This window comes from Vicugna pacos, chromosome 9 (genome assembly GCF_048564905.1).
Source record: "Vicugna pacos chromosome 9, VicPac4, whole genome shotgun sequence".
Taxonomy (NCBI): domain Eukaryota; kingdom Metazoa; phylum Chordata; class Mammalia; order Artiodactyla; family Camelidae; genus Vicugna; species Vicugna pacos.
In genome coordinates this window covers 11,794,862-11,815,175 of record NC_132995.1, presented here as the reverse complement: position 1 = coordinate 11,815,175, position 20,314 = coordinate 11,794,862, and the positions used below count along the sequence as shown (strand labels likewise).

The 20,314-nt window shown below is 50.5% G+C and overlaps 1 protein-coding gene across 1 annotated transcript in view; it reads right to left on the bottom strand.

Annotated features, from left to right (window-relative positions):
- Positions 1 to 19,095, bottom strand: part of FCGBP (Fc gamma binding protein) — a 39,652-nt gene extending 20,557 nt beyond the window's left edge. The window contains exons 1-7 of the mRNA XM_015248575.3: positions 19,040 to 19,095; positions 16,403 to 17,650; positions 13,995 to 14,344; positions 10,065 to 10,635; positions 7,425 to 8,029; positions 4,823 to 5,390; positions 773 to 1,365 (exon numbers count right to left, since the gene is read on the bottom strand). Of these exons, the coding sequence (XP_015104061.2) occupies positions 773 to 1,365; positions 4,823 to 5,390; positions 7,425 to 8,029; positions 10,065 to 10,635; positions 13,995 to 14,344; positions 16,403 to 17,650; positions 19,040 to 19,094 (3,990 nt within the window). The 5' untranslated portion in view covers position 19,095. The remainder of the gene's footprint in view (positions 1 to 772; positions 1,366 to 4,822; positions 5,391 to 7,424; positions 8,030 to 10,064; positions 10,636 to 13,994; positions 14,345 to 16,402; positions 17,651 to 19,039) is intronic.
- Between the last annotated feature and the right edge of the window lie 1,219 nt (positions 19,096 to 20,314).

The following is a 20,314-nucleotide window of genomic DNA, read 5'->3' as shown; positions in this document are numbered from 1 at the left end:
AATGACTATGTGGAATCTCTGGGGAAATCCGTCTAGTGTAAGAGAAATGCCAGTTTCCATAGAAGACCAAATCCTTCTCCGTCAGAAAAGTGTCACCCCAGAGCACCCAGGGTCCAGTGTGCTGTTTCCTGGCACAGTATCCTGGATTCAAGTCTTGCCTTTGCTAGAGGGCCTTGGGCTAGTGATGGAGCTTCCCCCTCTAAAAAAATAAAGTAAATCATGGTACTTCCAGTTACTGTTGTGAGGATAAAATGACACTGGGGATGTGAAGTGCTTAGCAGCCAACAGGGTCTGGGGTCAGCCGTGTAAAAACCATCACTGCTGTTATTGCTGTTGCTGTGGATGTTAAGGGGTGATGGGGTCACTTGCAGATTGTCCTCTTTCCTTGAACCTTTCCAGCCACTGACTGCATGATGTTCTACCACTGGCCAGGAGACCAGGAGGTGGCTGGGGCAGGGACTGGGGTGGGAGGGATGATGGAAGGAAGGAGGGAGTGGGAGAGACATCCAGAAGTGATAATCTAGGGGCAGGGAGAGGGCAGACTGAGCCACATGGGAGCAGGTCTAGGTCCCCAAGGCCTCTTGCCTCCTTGGTTCCCGCACTGTAGGCTCTGACTGGCACCTCCTCTCCGCAGGGACCTCATGCCTCCCACATCCAGTCCGACCTCTGCACCCACTGCACCCCCCACCCCACTGAATGCTGCGCATGCCCCACCCACAGATCGCCCTCTACCCCAGGCTCCCTCCCCTTCACGTTCTGCCCCAGCTCTCACCGTGACCTTCCACTGCTGCTGCTCCAGCCGCAGGGTGAAGTTGGCCACCTGGACAGTGATCGCCCTGGTCACACTGACTTTCCCATTGCCCCAGGCCACATTCTCCTGCAGGACTGCAAACTGGGCCAAGCCAGGCTGGGTGCCACAGGTCCGAGCCAGTGCGTACACACAGGTGCCCATGAAGTCGAAACGGCGGCCGTCGAAGGTGGTGTAATGGGGGTCTCCCGACGCCTGGCAGGTGGCAGAGCCCACAGCCACGCAGCCCAGGACACCATCCGACACCTGGCAGGCCTCGTGTGGGCCGCAGGTGGAGGACTCACAGGACACCAGGCCGTCCTCCTTGCAGTGGCAAAGGGAATCGCAACCCGGTCCCGGGTAGAAGGTCTGGCCGGGCGGGTGGTAGGCGCCCTGGTACACGCAGCCACAGGAGGGCAGCTGCACGCAGGACTCACCGTCGAGCACAAAGCCGTCGTCACACACGCAGCCCTCTTTGCAGTTGGAGCTGCAGCCCCCGGGCACTGGGACGTCTCCGCAGGACAGCGGGCAGCCGTAGGAACACACCTCGTAGTGGCTGTGGGGCGGGCAGCTGGGCGCTGCAGGGAGAGCGACCATCAGCATCAAGAATCCCTGCTCCCCAGTGACACAGTGGGCCCCCGACACACACGCTGTGCACACACATGCTCACACACGCTCACACGTGTAAGCGGTCCAGCGGAAAGGAGCCCCCTGCTCAGTGGGACCTGGGTCACAGATTACAACACAGTTAATCTAATCCTGATCATTAAGGTTCTATTCCAACTTAACCATGGCCCGGGCTTATCTGTAGTGTCTTTAATGACCGTATTCAAATTGGTAACAATTTGTGGATCTGTGGTACGTATTTTAAACATGCATATGCATGTAAGGTGTGTGTGTGTGTGTGTGTGTGTGTGTGTGTGTGTGTAAGCTATGTAGGAAATTGTACGGGAAATGATCTGTTTTTTCCAATAAATGGCATGAACAAAGAGAGGGGTGGATAGAAGGAGAGACATATGATAAAGCAAGTATAGTAAAACAGATAGTAGAATCTAGGTAGTTAAGTATTGGGTATTCACTGTCAACTTTCTTTCAACTTTTCTGTGTATTTGAAATTGTTCACAATAATATGATGGAGAAAAAAGAAATGGGACTATTACAAAATAAAAATGATTAAAGAGAAATCAACCCAAAGCAGTGTGGATTTGGTCTGGCTCCACATTTGAGTAAACTGAAAAAATACATTTTTTAGACAATTGGGAAAATTTGAACCTAGGCTGGGCTTTAGATGATGTTAAGGAATTAGTGTTATTTTTCTTATTTGGTAATAACAGCACTGTAGTAGTGTTTCTTAAAAGTCCTATCTGTTGGAGATGTTTATTAAAGTATTTGTGGGAAAACTCACATGTCTAGAATTTCCTTTAAAATATTTCTGCAAAATAAAAAAAGAAAGGGCCAGTGGAGGGGATAGAGGAATGAGAATCGCAAAATACCCATAGTAGTTGAAGCTGGTGCTGGGCGTATGGGTTTACATCCCATCCCAGGCCTCCCTCTCCCTGAAGTCTCATAACCCAGTCTTCTAGAACTTCCAAGGGGTCCAAGGGCAAAACCAGTTTTAAGGAAATAAGAGACTCTTAATTTCTACAGAGGTCACAGAATGCAGCAATTAACAGTACAGATTTAGGAGCCAACCTGCCTGGGCTCAAATCGTGCTGCCCTGCTGTGTAATCCCAGGCAAGTTACTTAATATTTCTGTGGTTCCATTTCCTCATTTTGTAAAATAGGAAGAAGAACAATCCCACCTCACCGGGTGGTGGTGAGGATGAAATGAGAACTGTAAACTGTAACTGAGACAGGACCTGTCCAGCAGGAAGTGTGCCACACAAGTGCTAGCTCTAATCATGCGTGTCCTTCCTGAAACCAGCGGCCTGAGAATTATTCACCTGGGAGGCGCATCTCCTTTCCCACCGTCCCTTCTGCAAACTCGCTTCTCCCACTTTACAGAAGAGAACCGTGCAGTCCCCACCCATCCTGAATCTTCACACGGTGTGCTGCCATGGGAATGTGAAACCTCTGGGGCCATGAAGGGACAATTTCAAATATTGCTGTAAGTCGGAGACAATGGATGACAAATCAATACTGGTAGTTCCAACTCTGCTCCGGACAAAACAGAAGGAGGGCCCCATAGAATCGGCTGCTCAGAGGTCATAAAAAGTAAGTTTTATGGTGACTCTCAGTGTGACCGACTTCCCTACAACTCAAAAGGAGTTCAGAGGATGGAGTGACGTTGCCCTATCAGAACTCCTGCCACTTCCACCCGCTTCCTAGTATCTTACCTACAAAAACGAAAAATAGGATTGATGCTGAACCCTGTCTCCTTCTAACAACAGACGTGAATGACTGGGGAGAAAGCCCCACCCATCTCATTAAGAGCTGCCTTTCCGTTACATTCTGTTTTTTATCCTTAATATTTTTATCAGTTGTGTACTAATGATACTTGCAATGATAACTCACACCATCCTTTTTTTTTTTTAACACTTAGAGTCTATGGTCTCAGGTGTTTCTAAAAATTAGTAAATGTTGCTCACTCATGTATATATTTATGGCAGAGAAGTATGATGGGGATTGTGACAGACTGACGATGGCCTTCCCTTACTCTGGGTTTGGCTGCGGTACTGGCTTTGGCCAATGGGACGTTAGCAAATGTGACACCAAGCCAAGGCCTGGAGTGTGCTTGCCCTGCTCACCCACTGGACGCTGCCCCCTCTTGCTGCTCTTTGGAACCTCCAGACCACTGTGCTAGCCGGATGGAAAATGAGGCCCGGCAGAACAGAGAATGAGGTCCTCCCAACCGACCAGCCTAACAACTGCCAAATGTGACTCAGGCCACTGTAGGCCATCCAGCCCCGACGGAGCCACCAGCAGCCTGCAGACAGTGCACACTAGCCCAGACTAGGAGAACAGCTCAGTGGCCCACAGCATCACGAGAAATAATGAATACTTGTTGTGTTAATCCACCAAATTTGGGGGATGTTTCCATCTCCAAATAAATTTGATGTTACCCAGCAAAAACTAACTGATGCAGTGATCAAAACTGAGGCTTTCAATGTAGGTAGATAATTACATCAGGTTAAATTCTGCTAGAACTGGAAACCCTTAGGATGTCAGTTCAGGAGAGCAAGGTTTTGTTTGCTTGTTTGTTTTTCTTATTTTCTTTCCCACTGTATCCCCAGCACCTGGAATACAGCAGGTATTCAACAAATATTTGTTGAATGAATGAATGAATATATGTTGAAGGAGAAAGAGGAATGATGTGACATTCATGGATTTATCATGTATTTTTCTATGTGTGCCATTGTGTGGTGTCTACCTGTTCAACACAGTTAAAAGAGTGACATAAGTCAAGGAAGAATTTCATTTCAAAATGTCAATGTTATGTTGATAATTGTGGAAACTAGGTGATGGATATGAGGGTTTATTAGCCTGTTCTCTCTCCTTTTGAGTATGTTAAAATTTTTTCCATAATAAAAAGATTTTTAAAAGTTAAAAGTTACTATTTGCTAGAAATTACATCTTTTGCAATTATTTAGGATAAAAAACTAGAGATGTATGGTTCCACTTACACGAAGTTCAAAAACTTTAGTGTGCTGGGAAGGGGCATGAAGGGGCTTCCGAGGGGGTGGGGGACCTAGGCCAGATGGGGTCCAAGGAGAACTGGAAAGGGGACCAGTCTCCTTCTAAGGGCAGCACTGTTGTTCATCTCTGAATGACAGCTGCCAAATGGGAATCAGACTTGAGGCCACCAGATGTATTCAGTCATCTTAACAAATATTTACTGCATCTGCGACTTCCTAGCTGTCAGGATCCCAGGCAGGTAATAGCCTTTCTGAGCCTCTGTTTCCTCATCTGTTAAATGGATATAACCACAGCCCCTACTTCATGGGGCTGTTACGAGAATTAAATGAGTTAATGATATATATACGTTAATGAATATACACAAGGCTAGGCCCCCCAGTTGTCACTCCCGGTACTCACGGCAAAATTCCTCACTCCTCCAGGAGTGCACAGTGGCGCCAGCGGCCTGGCATGCAGCAGCATAGGAGGCCAGTGCATCACACAGTGGTCCAGACTGGCCTGGCAGCAGGCAGAGGTCATAGACACAGTCGCGCAGAACACCCTGTGGGTCCAGCGTGTCGTGGCACTCCCGGAAGGGCCCATCGGGGTCAGCAAGGATCCCACACTCCTTCTTGCTCTGAAGCTGCTGGGCCATCAGGGAGTCCAGTTGGGAACAGTCACCTGGCTGGGCCGCTCCACAGCCCGGCCTCGTCTCCTCCTGCCAGCTATTCCCAAAGGCCAGTGCATTGGCAGCTTGGCCTCCATCTCGCAGAGCCAGGTCATCAGCTGGGTCCTCATTGAAGTTCCCACAGAGCCCACACAGGGCCCCAGAGTAGCTGCCAGGCACCTTGACCGTCACATGGGCATCCCAGTTGTAGGTGACAGTCAGGCCAAAGTCCGTACGCACGACAGCATCTTGGCCCTGGCGGAACACCTGCACCTGCCCATCTGCTGCCTGGAAGGGCAGGTACTGAAGGACGCCGTCCACCTGGGTAGAGATGCGAGAGGGCCAAGGGGTCAGGGTATTCATGGCTTTGTGGCCCACTCCTCCCTCACTCAGCTCCAGCTATTCTGGGCTCCTTGCTATTCTCTTGAACACATTATGTTTGATCCCACCTCAGGGCCTTTGCACTGGCTGTTCCCTCTGCCTGGCACACCATCCACCTCTGTTTATCCTTTGAGTATCAGCTTAAATCCAAATCCCTAACCCATGGCCTTCAAAGCATATAGGATCTGTCCCCTCATTACCTCCCTGACCTCACCTCCCACTGTTCCCCTCATTCTGCTCCAGCCACGTTGGCTTTCCTGATATTGCTCTAACTCTCCCAGTTTAGTCTAACTATAGGGCCTTTCACTTTGCCAAGAACACTGCCTACAACTTTCCTCCTGGATGCTTCCCCTTCATCCTCCAGGACTTGGCTTAAATCCAAGCCCCTTTCCTAGAAGGTCCTGCTTAACCTTGGCTCTGTCTACATTTGTGCCTGTGCCACCTCCCACATCACTCACTCAGGCTCCTTGCTATCTCCCAGGACATATCAAGTGCACTCTCACCTCTGGGCATTCGCACTTGCTGTGACTTCTTCCTGGAATACAACCCATTACCCTTTCCTTGGCCACCTCTACTTCATCTTTTAGGTGTCAGCTTTGATCCAAACCCCTTACAATGGCCTAAAAGGCCATACACGATCCGAGCCTCACTGCTCTCCAGTTGAATTCTCCTGGACTGCCTCATTCCCTACCCTTGCATCTCTAGCCATGCAGGTATTTTGATATTCTCTTGAACTCACCAGGCTCAGCCCTGCCTCAGGACCTTTGCACTTTTTGTACCCTCTGCTTGCAACTTTCTTACCCCCTTCCACATCTTTATTCTTTATCTGGCTGCCTCCCCATCACCCTTCAAGTTTCAGTTTAAAATCAATTCCCTCTACCCATCAGGCCCTGTCCTCACTTTTCTGACCTCATCTCCTACCAACCTCTTTGCCCCATCTCCCCAGCCTCACTGTCTCAGGTGCAGCCTCCTTGGCCCCATGCTTTTCTTCTACACTCTTCAAGCCCAGCACAGCATCAGTCTTTGCACCTGTTGCTCCCTCTGCCTAGGTGGACTACTAAGCAGGATCACCCTTCACTGGTGGTGTCTTCCTCATCTTTCAGGTTTCAGCTTAAATCAAAAGCCTCTAACATAGCCATCCCCTACATCATCCTCTACCTCGCTCTCCCCTCCTTCCTTCCATTCCAGCTCCACTGGCCTCCATGTTGTTCCTCTACCCCTCATGCTTATTCCTGCCTTAAAGCCTTTGCATTTACTGTTCCTTCTGTCTGGAATACTCTTCCATCCACTTCTCTCCCTGCTTGTTCCATCTCTTTCTTCAAGAGAGGCAGCCGAATGTAGAGGTTAAGAGTAAGGATTCTGGAGCTAGATAGCCTGGCTTCAAATCCTGGTTCTGCCACTCATTAGCTGTGTGACCTTAAATAGGTGACTTACCTTCTCTGTGCCTCAGTTTTCTCCTCTAATAAGATTAGTTATTTCACAGGGTTGTTACAGAGATTGAATGATGTGGGCCCATCTATGAGCCACCCATCCCCATCACACACTCTATATCCCACAGGCATACCTCTAGTTTCCAACTTTTCACATGTCATCCTACTCTCTGAAATGCAATCACTCTCCAGAAAATGCATAAATCTGTAACTTTGGAGGGTTCATAACGATAAAATGTTAAAAACACTTGCTGGGTGCCAAGATTTCTTTTAAACATCCTACTAATATTAACTCACAATCGTCTGATGAAGCTGCTCCCATGGGGAGGCACTCTCTTATTACCCTATTTGACAGAGGACAGAACAAGGCACTGAGATACAGAGCCAGGTGTCCAGAGAGAGAGCACCATCCGGCTTGGGGGCCTCAGCCTATCCACTGGCCATAAGGTCTTCTAACAGATCCCCACCTGCCCCAGGGGCCAGATCCCTAGTCTTTAAGGGGGGTTCCCCACCCCTCCACCCGCCCCGGTTGCCCCCTGCTCACCAGCACTCGCCCGCGGTACTCCCGGCGCACCTCCACCTTCACACCAAGGGCCTCCACGCGCACGGAGCGCGTGTAGCTCACGGTCTGGCTGCCCCGATGCTCGTTTTCCACCAGCACCCGGAAGGTGGGCAGTTCGGCGACCTGGCCGCATGAGCCGGCCAGCAGGTATGTGCAGGTGCCCATGAAATCGAAGCGCCGGCCGTCGAAGCTCACGTAGTGCGGGTCCCCAGATGCCTGGCAGCTCCCAAAGCGGTCGGGGTAGCAGCCCTGGAGGCCGTTCTGGACGCGGCAGCGCTCGCCCGTCGGGCAGCCCTGCGTGTCGCTGCAGATCATCTGCTGGGTGGCGGCGTCGCAGGTGCAGCGCTGTCGGCAATACGTGTCGCCCCACACTGTCTGGCCGGGCGCGAGCAGGCGGTCCTGGAAGATGCAGCCGCAGGATGAGGCCGCCACGCAGGCGCCACCGCTGGCCACGAAGCCCGGGAGGCACACGCAGCCCTCGACGCATGGGCGCGCAGAGCAGTTGGATGGCGCCGCCGAGGGGTTGCAGGAGGTCGGGCAGGCGGGGGCGCAGAGCTCGTAGCGGCTGTTGGCTGGGCAGGACAGGGCTGTGGGGACACGGGAGGGCGGGGCAGGTCAGCACAGCCATTCCTCCAGGGGACACTCAGTTGGGAACGTGCCTGGACTTCCCTCCCCAAAGCCCCCTCCTCCCTCAGAGCTCCCATCTCAGTTAAAGGCACTTCCAGCCTTCCAGACAGTGCATAGGCCCCAAACCTCAGTTTGTTGACTGAGTAAGTTGACTCCCTTACCCTCACTGACTGGACAACCAGCCTGTCTGTAAATCCTGTGAGCTCCACATTCAAGATCTCTCCAGAATCTGCCCCCTTCTCCTTTCACCACAGTCCCCACCCTAGTCCTATTCACCTTGGCAGCCTCCTGTCTGGTCTCCCTCCTGCTCTCACCCCCTCTCCCATCCTATTCCTCACTTGCAGCCAGAGGGATCCTGTGATTCAGGGGACACCCTTCTCCTGCTGAGAGCTCTTTTCTGGCTCTGGCTTGCTCCGGGTAAAACCCGAAGTCCTCCTGTTGGTCCATGAGGCTTCCCATGAGCCAGATCTGCCCTCATCACCCCCTCTGTCCTCATATTTTCTCCCAATGGCTCACTCTGTCCCTCTTCTCTGGTCCTCACACTCCTGCCTCAGGGCCTTTGCAGTCGCCGTTCCCTCTGCCCATACTGGCCTTTCCTCAGAAGGCAGTGTAATACATGGTCAAGAGAAGGTTACTGGAACCCAGATGGGCTGGGTTCAAATCCCAGCTCTCCTCTTTTTAGCTGTGTGACTCCAGTCTCCCTGTGCCTTGGTTTCCCCATCAGTAAAATGGCATAATAATAGTCCTGATATGATCAGGGGTTCATCTATGTAGAGACACTCCATGAGCAGCATTATGACTTAGCTGATTCCACTGCCTCATCCTGGTCTCTGCTCCAATAGCACTTCTTCAGAAGGGCCTTCCCTGAGCCATCGCTTCATGAGCCTCCCGTTTGCTCTTATCACACGAACTCTGTTTCTTTTGCTCTCTGAAGCTATCTCATATTTTACTGCTTACTGTCTGTCTTCCCCACTAGGATTATAAATTCTGTGAGAGTAGGAACCTGATCTGTCTCAAACACGGCTGAATCTCCAGCACCAAGGACAGGGCTTGGCTCACAGGAGATGCCCAATAAACACCACGGAAATTACTCGGTTGATAGATGAAAGTACTGGTTCCTCTTTTGCACCAGGCACTGGGGAACTCAGTGGTGAGGAGATGGGCGGGGAGAGTTTTACTGAGCAGTGAGGACACATCAATGACATAGGCACTGATCAGTGTCTCACCTAGACTTACTCCTCTCTGGAGTCCCTGTCTCAAGCCCTGGGCCTGGGCCTGGAAGCTTCCTCCTCTTTTCTGCCCTAGCTTTTCTGCCTCTTGAACATTTCTCTGGGAGCCTCAAAAAGGCAGGGACAGGTGCACGTTGATCCCCATTGTGCCCATCACCAGCACAGGGATGGGGCCAGATAGGGGCTCAAGGGATGCATGTTGAATGAATACATGAGTGAATGAATGATTCAGTGAACGGATACCTGGCTGTGGAGCTTGGACTTTATCCAGAAGACACTGGGGAGTCATGGAAGGGTTATAAACGAAGAGATGTTCACATGTCTGCTTTGGGACTCTGAAGACTACATCTCATGCCAAGACTTTGCACATGCCCTTCTCTCAGTTTGGAACCCACTTCCTGCCTACACCCCCTTTTTTCTGTCTAGTTCCAGTCCTCCTACAGGCTTCAGATGGGGCATCCCTTTCTCTAGGAGATCCTCCTTAACCCCCTAAGGCTGAGTCAGGAAGCTTCTCTGGTCTCCCATACCCCCCTTGAACATCCCCCATCCCAGCCCTGACTACTCCGGACTGTCACTGTCTAGTGATACATCTGCCCCAACTTTAGGCTCACTAAGGGCAGAGCCTGGCCATCTTGGCCATAGCTGTGTGCCTGGCATGGTCCAGCTCCAGGAGGGACCAGAGTCAATGCTCAGATATTGAGCAGATGCAAGTGGTCTCCTGCCTCCCATCATGCGCCCCCAGCCCCCTAACCAGGACATCACTCACGGCAGTTGGCTGACAACCTCCAGTTCCCAACAGAGATGCCAAGCTCCAGACAGGCCTGGGCATAAGCGCCGAGGCCACGGCACAGGCTGGCCCGGTCCCCGTTGACCACACACAGGTCATACACACAATCCTTCAGGAAGGGCTCAGGGTCCAGGGCATCATGGCAGACGGCAAAGGGGCCATCGAGCTGGGTCAGCATGCCGCAGACACGGCTGCCCTCGTAGTTCTGGGCCTGGCCGGGGGTGCAGGAGGGACAGTTGTCCTGGCAGCCGTCCTCACAAAGGTAGTCCTCGTCGTCCAGCTTCCAGCTACTGGCAAACTCCACAACATCAGCAACCTGCTCATAGTCAGATGTAAGGAAGTCATCAGTGGGGTCGCCATTATAGTTGCCACACAGTCCGCACACCTGGCCTTGGAAGCGGACGGGTAGGGTCAGTGCCAGCTGGGCATCCCAGTCATAGGTGACCACCAGCCCGAAGTCCAGCTCCACCATGGCCTGGGTCCCACTCTGGTACACACGCAGGCGGCCCTTGGCCAGGGAGGCAGGCAGGCGTGAGCGCTGGTTGTCGATCTGCAGAGGGAGTGAGGAGGGAATGGTCAGATTCCTGTGGGGTCTGGCCCTCAGCCCCTCATCTCCCCCTCACTTCCCTTGCTCTAGCTGCATGGGGATTCCTTTCTCCTGTTATTGCCACCGACCGAGCCTCAGGATATTTGCTCTTGCCTTCCCTGTGGCCTGAAACATTCTTCCCCTAGATGGACACACAGCTCATTTCCTCACCTCTTACAAGAGCTTTGCTCAGATGTCACCATCTCAGTGAGGCCATCCTTGACCACCCTATCTTATGCAGCAGCCCCTCCCTATTCCCTAGTCCCCTTCCCTGCTCTGTTTTTTTTTTCTTTATATTCTAACCTTCTAAAACGTAATTGGCAAATTCCTGATATTTATCATGTGCTTAACTCAACTAGTCAGCTCCATGAATTCAGGGATTTTTGTCTGCTTTGATCACTGCTTTGTCTCCAGTGCCTAGAACAGTGCCCGGTAGAATAGCAGGCACTCAGTAAGGGAATGAAGCCATTGCTGTATTAAATAATGTTCACTGGGCACTGACTCTGGGCCTGGCCCTGGCCTGGGAGATCCTGGAGATGCACTAATGGCCAAGACAACCCCAGACCTTATTCTCATGGGACTCCCGGTCCAATGAGGGAGACAGACCCATCACTAGATAGTGGCAGATAAGAGTGGCCAGGGCTGGGATAGTGGAGGCACAGAAGTCTAGGGGAGCCTAGAAAAGGGGCCAGACCCAATCTTTCAGGTCAGGGGAGGCTTCCTGGAGGAAGGGACAGCTGAACTAGGCTGTAAAAGATCAGTGAGAGAGAGAGAGTCACGAAAACCAGGAGGGGGAGTGGAGAGAGAGTCCAGCTAGGAGATAAGGAGTGTGTTCTCTCTGGGCCTATTTTCCTCTTTCTGAGCATCTCTTTCTTATTCTTTCTTCACACATTCTCATCTTTGTCAAGAGGATGAGTTGTGAAAAAAGGAGTAACAAGCAGAGAGGACAGCATGAGCGATGTCGAAAGGTAAGATAGATCATTCATTCGTTCAGTTAGTCAGTCAGTCAGCAACGCCTCCAAGTGCCGTCCTGTGTGTCCAGGTCTGTGCTGGGCAATGACCAAGACAGCCTCGGCCCGACATCTATAGGCTCTCAGTCCAGGGTCCACTGTTCAAATCCGTCTCACCACTAAGACCAGCGATCTTCATCTTAAGTGACACAAGTAGTATTTGTTCATTACAGGAAACTTCCAAAATACACATGAGCAAAAAATGAGAAAAGAGAAAATCACCCATATTGCTGTAGTCGCACACATACTCGTATTTACAAATCCTGTCAGGTTCTTTTCCTATCTTTAAATACATTTATATTTAAAAAAAAATAATTAGACTACGCTGAAGTCACCATGTCATGAAATCCTCTTCTCTCCTAACAACATCTTGTCAACATTCTACCACAATCCTACAAGGAACTCTAAACCTTTGCAAAGTCATTGATTTCTGTAAGGATCTGGTAAAAGCAATGGACCCCCTTCCTATAAAACTGCACAGCCTATGCGAAATTTTGTATACAAGTTCAAGGGATCTGAGGTCCTCCTGAGCTCGCACTCAAACTGTCTATATCCCAAGAACATCTGCTTAAATCACTTGGTTTTTAACCTCACAGAGCCACCTGCATTCTCACAGAATGAAGGAGACACAAGAATATTCACTACACTACTGCTTTCCATTATGAACAAAACATCCATCCACAGGGAACTGAGCTAGGTGGATCCTGATGCATCCATCTGACGGCAAGCCATGCAGCCACAAAAAGGAAAGAGCAGGCTCCCTCCCAGCTGTTACAGAAACAGCTCCAGAACACACTGTTCAGTGCAAGAACTCAAGTGAAGAACAGAGCACAAGTACAGTACTGTTTGATAAGAAAGGGGAGAGGTAAGAAAGTATGTTGATATTTGCTTGTATTGGCATAAAGAAACCCTAGAGGAATACTCAGAAAATCAGTACAAGTAATTACCTGTGGGAAGCAGGGAGAAAGCAGGGGAAGACAGATGTAAAAGCAGGATCTTCCACAATATGCCTTTTTGTTTTGCACTGTGAATGCTTTACTTATTTAAAAAAACTAACTGCAGCAACATGGAAGAAACTTGAAAGTATTATGCTGAGCAAAAGAAGCCTTACACAAAAGGCTTCCTGCACTAGACCGTTCCATTACTATGAAATTCTTAAACCGGCAAAACTAATCTATGGTGGGAAAAAAATCAGAACTGTGATTGCCGTTTGGGTGGGTTGGCCATTGTTCGGGAAAGGGCATGAGGGAATTTTCCAGAGAGATGAAAATATTCTATCTTAACAGAGGTTTCATTTGAACATTTGTCAAAACTCAGTGAACTGTCCACTTAAGATCTGTGGATTTTATTATGTATAAATTTTACTTCAAATGCAAGCAAAAAGAAGTATAAAAATATTATATTCTAGTTAACAGTGTGCATATTGAAGTTTTTAGGGGTAAAGTGTGCTGATGTCCAGGACTTACTTTGAAATGCATAAAAAATAAGAGGGATGGTTGAATGGACAGAAGGATGGACAGACGACAGATGTGTGATAAACTAAAGAGAGTAAAATGTTTAGAATCTAAGTGATCAGCAAAGGAGTGTTCACTGTACAATGATTTCAGCTTTTCTGGATGTCTGAACATGTTTATAACAACATGGTAGAAAAAAGGGGAAATGATTGCTTTTACTTATTTTGCTGTTATTATACTGCTCTTACTCATATTGGCTAAGTAGTAATGCATTTACCAGAGGCAGAAAAGCCTAGAGGTTAACACAGAGACTCAGGAGCCACCCTGCCAGTGTTCCCAGTTCCATCTCTTACGAGCCCTAAGCCTTTGGGAAGTCATTCTTCTCTCTGGACCTTAGTTTCCTCATCTAAAAGTGTTAATAGCCTACCCCCATAGATTGCTGTGAGCATTAGACGTATTAATATATGGAAAGTGCTAAGAAACAAACTCAGCACATAGTAGGTGCTCACTAAATTTTTAGTGTTTGGTCACTTAAGAAACCCCTCATTGTTGGACATTTTGTTTTCTCTCTGTCTCTCCATTATAAACATATTGGCATAAACCTGTTTTTCTAACAATATCTTTGAGCATTCTTAAAATTTTTAGAAATAGAATCACTGGATAAAAGGGGATTAAGGCTCTACCATTGATTTTCAAATCCCCCCTCCCCAGGTCCCACTACCTTGGCCCGTTTCTCTGCACCCTTCACCCCATGGCAAAGGGCCTGGGTTTGGCGACTGACATCCAGGCTTTCCCTCCTCTTTCTGACTGGCGGGCGGCTCATGGATATTAAACCCTGAAGCCTCCTCTGGATCCTTACCCGGGCGAAGCCAGCTTCCCCGCGGACCAGCGACACCACGTGGCTGTAGGCGCGAACGGTCACGAGGCCCACGTAAGAGACGCGGCGGCTGCCCCGGTGTTCATTCTTGGCCTCGACGCTGAAGGCGGGCAGGGTCTGGTCGTCGCTGCACAGCTCGGCCATGGAGTACAAGCACGTGCCCATCATGTCGTAGCGGCGGCCGTCGAAGGTGGTGTAATGGGGGTCACCCAGGGCACGGCAGGTGGCCACAGAGGCCTCCACGCACCTGGCCTGCCCGTCCACCACCTGGCAGAGCTGCCTGGAAGCGCACTGCTTGCCTTCGCAGGAGGTCCTCTCCCGGGTCATCCGGGCTGGGGAGGGAAGGGGGTGCGCACAGAGAAAGAGTCAGGAGTGTCCACGCGGGTGGGAATCCTGGAGCTCTTCCGCCTGGAGAGTCTGGGCAGTTGCCTCACAACTACCCATTTCAGAAGTGGGGAAACAGGTTGGAATCTCACAGGGAGAGAATGGCACAGGCCTGATCTGATCTTAGGTTTTCTGGTTCCCCAGTTTAGCGCAGCTTAGCCCAGAAGGACTGGCAGGTGGTGAAGAACCACTGGCAGGAACAATCATGGAAAGGTTAATTTGTGGGTTTTTTCCTCCCATTTCCTCCTCCCTTCCCTACCTTCCTACTCAGGTCAAAAGGGTAACGGATTTTTTTTTTAAACCTATCTTTCTAGAGCTAGGTTTATTTTTTAAAAATTAACAACTAACTTTCCTTATATGCTTTGTCAACAGACATGTGGTCTCCCTCTTCTGAGGAATCTTTTTTTAAAAAATAATTTTAAATTTATTTTTTGTTTGTTTTTGTTTTGGGGGGAGGTAATTAGGTTTATTTATTTACTTACTTATTTTAATGGAGGTACTGGGGATTGAACCCAGGACCTCATGCATGCTAGCATGTACTGTACTACTGAGCTATACCCTCCCCCACTGAGGAATCTTTTTTTAAGGATAGAAAATGGAAAACAGAGACTGTTCAACAGAATAGAAATAACCGTCGAGTCAGGCTGCCTAGGTTAGCATCCTGGCTCAACCAATTAGCTATGTGACACTGGATGAGTAACTGTAAACTCTGTGCCTCAGTTTCCTCATTTGTAACATGGGGGTAATAATAATACCTTCTTCACAGGGATAGTTGGGGAAGCAGATGTGGCCATGTTTAAATAAGCTAAAACACAAGTAGGGTTTGGAACTGATCCCAGGTGGGTGTTGAGTGTTACCTGTTATAACCAATCACCTGCCCCTTCCCCACTCTACTATTCCAGCCCAACATGGCCCTTTGAAGTTGGGTGACTTCCATGCCCTGGAAAGTGGGTGGGAGGGGCATTTTTGGCAGTGCTGGGACTCCTAGTCTAGGGTTCTGGCTCTGAGGGGGAGGGATGGGGATCCACATGGAAGAAACAGCTCTTCTTCCCCTGCCTCCCAGAATCTTACCTTCTGTCTGCTCATAATAATAGCTCACCCTTAGGTAGCCCTACTCACTCGCCAGATACCTACTAAATGCTCTACAAATGTTAATTCATTAGACTGTCACGTAACAATCCTGGGAGAGGGTGCAGTCATTATTCTCATTTTACAAAGAGCCACAGAGGTGAAGTCACATGTCCAAGGTCACGCAGAGGTGGGAAGTCTGGCTTTAGCATCTGTGCCCTCAAATACTGCACTGCTGGTGGCAGTTCCTCAACAGGCTGGACCTGAGAGTACCCACAGGGCCAGGTCCTACATATGTCCTACACGTACAAGGCACCTAGAGTGGGTACATTGAGAGATAAATCCCCGCACATGGTAGCCATCATTATTAGACCTCCTGAGTTCAGGCATTCTTTATATGAGGTGTAGGGGGAGTGATAGTTAGCAACAGCTATAGTTGCATATCAGTTGCTAAAAACAAAATATTTCCAAACGGATTGGTAAGAAGCTGCTGACCTGACCCTGCCTGCCACCCACAAAGATTCCTCCCTCACTGCACCTTGGCCTCCCCAATGCCCCTGCCCCACAAAAACGAAAGACAAAGGGCTGATGCCGGACACTGGTGGGGGGGGGGGGTTTCTAGGACCCTGCTGCCATGCTCCAGCTGGCATCTCTTCAGACTAGCTGGGACCCTGGATCACACCAGTTACTAAACATTTAGTTAGAGTATTGTTCCTGCTGGTCGAGGTTGGGGGGTAGGTACAGTGGTTGTTGGGGAGAGGGCCTAGGAAGCTCTAAGGAAAGGAAGGATGGCGGGGAGGGCAGAGATGAGGAGGGGGATAGCCCAGCTGAGCCAAGCCACAGAACAGTATAGAGAGGGAGGGAAAGGAGAGCAGGCAGGAGAGGTGGCAAAGGGGTCACCAGGTGGACAGGGCCAGAGGTCATTTGTTATTACTCACTCTGGCTGCAGGCAGCAGCTGTCCCAAAGCTCACAGGCTGGTCCAGCCCGAAGACGAGCAGCTCAAAGCTGTCAGTGGCTGTGGCCACGTGGATACTGTCAGTAACACCAAGATCCACTTCAGCATATGAGAACTCACTGCCTGGCACAGGGGCCCAGGTGAGCTTGGCCCCCAGCCTCTGCCCATCCATGGTCAACTCATCAGTAGCATCGGTCGGCGCCACCACCAGGGCCACACCCTTAGAGCCTGGCACTTTCTTCACCACATAGGCAGGGCAGTAGGCCGCCACGTCTGGGAGCAGAACCAGGTGGGGGTCATAGGTATTTCCATCCTTGGTGGCACCCGTGCCAAACAGCAGGACTTGGATGCCCACATCTGCAGACAGGTAGAGTGGCCGGGACTGCTGGATCTCAAACTCTGCCACGTCACCTGCCTGGAGTTCACGGGTGCCAGCAGTGCCCCCAAGGTTGTAGGTCAGCTTTGTGGCCTGGCTGGCCATGACATAGGCCAGATCATAGTGGGTCTGGAAAGACAGAGGGGGCACCACATAGCGGGTGCCCCAGGCAGACGTGGGTAGCAGCTGCTCCACCACATGGTTGCAGTTCGTGTTTTTCTGAGCACAGCTGTGGCCAGAGAGGACAGCCACAGGGCTACTGGCGGTGACCTTTGACCCTGAGAGGTTAGCCATGCTCTGTACCTGGGCCACTTGGTAGGCCTCCAGAGTCACATTCAGCACATTGCCTGCTTGGTAGGACTTGCCCTGGAATGTCACCAACCCCTTCAGCTGTATACTGACAGAAGCACCGGCTGCACCAGCCACGACAGCAAACTCCTTGACATTCTGGTTCAAGGTGCTAGATGGTGTGAGCACGAAGTACTCAGTGCCCAGGGCACGGACAGGCCACAGCAGGGTCACATCCGCTGTGTAGGGCTTAGCGTTTATTGCCTGCACAGAGATGGTGCGGTCAGAGTGGACCACCACTGCATGCTGGAAGGTATTGCTGCCGGCCATCTCAGCCTTGGCGCTGATGTTGACCATGACTGACTGTCCGGGCCCCACTGTGACCTTCTGTGAGGTGCCATCCACCCGGCTGAGGACGGAGACTGAGGTGGGGCTGTCCGACAGGCTGGTGAGGAGGAGGTAGAGATAGGCCTTGCTGTAACTGGGCTCATAGTTCTGCAGGAAGGCCGTGAGGAATTCCTCCCCACCGCTGTTCTTAGGGTCCACTGAGGCCTCCTGGGTCAATCCTAGGGTGAGAAAATGTAGTTGTGGGTCCTCTTATTCAATCCTCCCCCTCAGAGAAGTAACCTCGTGCCCTGTGCCTGGATCACATGTTGACTAACTGGGGCGTCTACTTTCTCCCTTCTCATTCCTTTCTCCTTATTCATGCAGTGTTCACTTACCAGCCCTTCTAGCCTTTGTCTTCCAAAAGCCTGAACACGTTAAGACAGGGATCTCAAACTCAAATGCTGACAGGACCAGGCAAGTGACGTAAATGTGTGAAACAGAACGGGCAGACGGTGCCTCTAGAGCCTTCAGACGCCATGGCAAGTGGGGTGTTGCCACTAGCTTTAACCCGTTGTCATCATGATGGTTTATGGATTCCATCTTTTTTTTAATGCCAGATCTTAGCATTTTTCAAGAGAAACTAGCTACCTGAACTTCCATGTGAAATCTCCAATTTGAAATTGTTTTAAACCTTGTAATAGCTTATAATGAAAAATAATATGGAAAGGAATATATGTATATCTGAACCACTACATTGTACACCAAAAACTAATGCAACATTGTAAATCGATTATACTTCAATTAAAAAAGAATCAAAATTATTTTAAGTAAGCATTATGGGCCCAAACTGGCCTGGATTCAGGTGCCAGTTTGTGATTTCTGTCTTCACAGGATTAGGGGGCTCTGTGAAGGGAAAAGGGGGATTATGAGAGCATGGACAAAATGTCTCCTAGAAATAGAGAGCAGTGGGCACTTTTCAACATCCCCAACTAGGAAGAGATTATCCGGGGCTGAGAAGAGAGAGGGGGAGGGGCAGGGAGAGAGAGATTGCTCTACAGGGTCTTAGAGAGAGTGTAGGGGTTATAGAAGGACTATCTGCCAAATAAAGGGAGCCTTGAAGGCCATCCCAGTGTCCCACGGGGCCAGGAGATCAGGGGCAATGAACGTTTCAAAAGTAACCTAAGTAGATGTTGACTGGTAAGTAGAGGGCCCTGATATCCCATCCTTCCCCCCAAACTTTGGCTTTACTTAAGACTCCAGTCCCAGACATAACCCTAGAGAATTAGATACCAAGCCCCCCCACCAAGAAAGGCTTTAGTGACATTTTCCATCACCTTCTCAGAATAAGGCTCAGAGTCAAAACTTTAGTTGAGTTGCAGAACATCAAGAAAGTGGTAGTTCTTACCTACTTGAATTTGGGGACTAAGATTTTTACCTGCTTCCCCCTAAAACAGAGAATGGGTGAATTCCACCACATTTCTCTGCAAAACCTAAGGGGCCTCTCTGCCATCTCTGCTGGCCTTGGGTGACTCTGGGAGGTGCGTTTGTGGAGGGGGCTCACGTGGAGGGTACAGGCTGAGTTCCCTAGTCTGGAACAAGGACATAGTTGGACTTTCTGATTGACTTACCCCACAGAAGGGTTGCTCCAGCCCAGAGTGTCCACCAGCTCCAAAAGGAACCCATGTCTGCAATGGTGAAAGAGCGGGAGTCATAGGAGGCCGGTCTGCCCCTCCTGGTGGAGACTGTCCCCGAGAGGACAAAAGGGCCCAGTCTCAGGACAAGGGCTACCTAGGTACCAGGGTTGAGGTGGGTTGGACCCAAGAGCCAGTGTGTGTATGTAAGGGGAAGTGGACATCCAGTGGGTCTAGGGGTTGGGTGGGGAGGGGGAGGATAGGGGCAGGATGGGGAATTGGACATCGAGTGGGTATGGGGGGTGGGGAGTCCTGGAGCTAGTGGCAAGGGTAGGGGACCTGATGTCCCACTTCCAAAGGGGACCCAGCATCTCTCACCTGCAGGTTCTTGGAGCTGTGGGGCTAGCCCTTGGGCTGGGCTATATAGTGGAGTCTCTTGATTCCTCAGGTCACACCCTGGGTCACCTGCTAGGCAGATGGTGCCAACTTCCTGGAGGAGGCTACTGATCCCAGGGCCAGCTGGAATGGGGACCCTGAAGGCCTGGGAAGGGTGGAGGGCAAGCCTGAATGCCTGAGTCCTGAGAGGGGTGTGAGAACAGCTGGTGGCTGTGCCCAGGGAGCCTGCTGGAAATTTCAGTCCTGGAAGGGTGGTGTCCCTGAGAGAAACAGCTGGGGAGCAGGGTGCTGAGGGCCTGGACCTGGGTCCCCAGGGGGCAGGAAGCAGGAAGGGAAGGTGATATTTGGTCTTGTTTGCTGGTTCAATGGCTAGATTTCTTTTTCCTTTGGTACCTGCCAGGAACAATATTAAAGGACCCACATCCAGGTCCCCAGTCCCCACAAGCTGATCCCTGGCTCCCAGCCACCCATATCCTTTATCCAAACACTCAGGGTAGGGGGCAGGTGTCTGAGGTAGGCGCGAATCTGAGCACCTGCCCCAGGACTGTGGAGTGGGACACAATACTGCCACGCCTAGACCAGCAGGGCTGCCTGGGTACATTCTGGAGAATTTGCTTTCCAGGAAGTGGTTTTGTTTTGTTTAGTTTAGTTATTCCTGAGAAAGGACTAGCTGAACAATTTTTGGGTGATTCTGTGCCCCCATCATCCCCAAATCTGCCCAAGATAGGAGACGGCAGTCTAGGTCACACACCGGGAGCAGAAACAGAGACAGCTGAGCAGCGGTGGGCTTTCTGAGATGGAGTCTGTTCCTCCTGAGGGGCTGGCCTGACCCATGACCTGCTCCTCCCTGAAACCTCAAGGACTCATTGTTTGCTG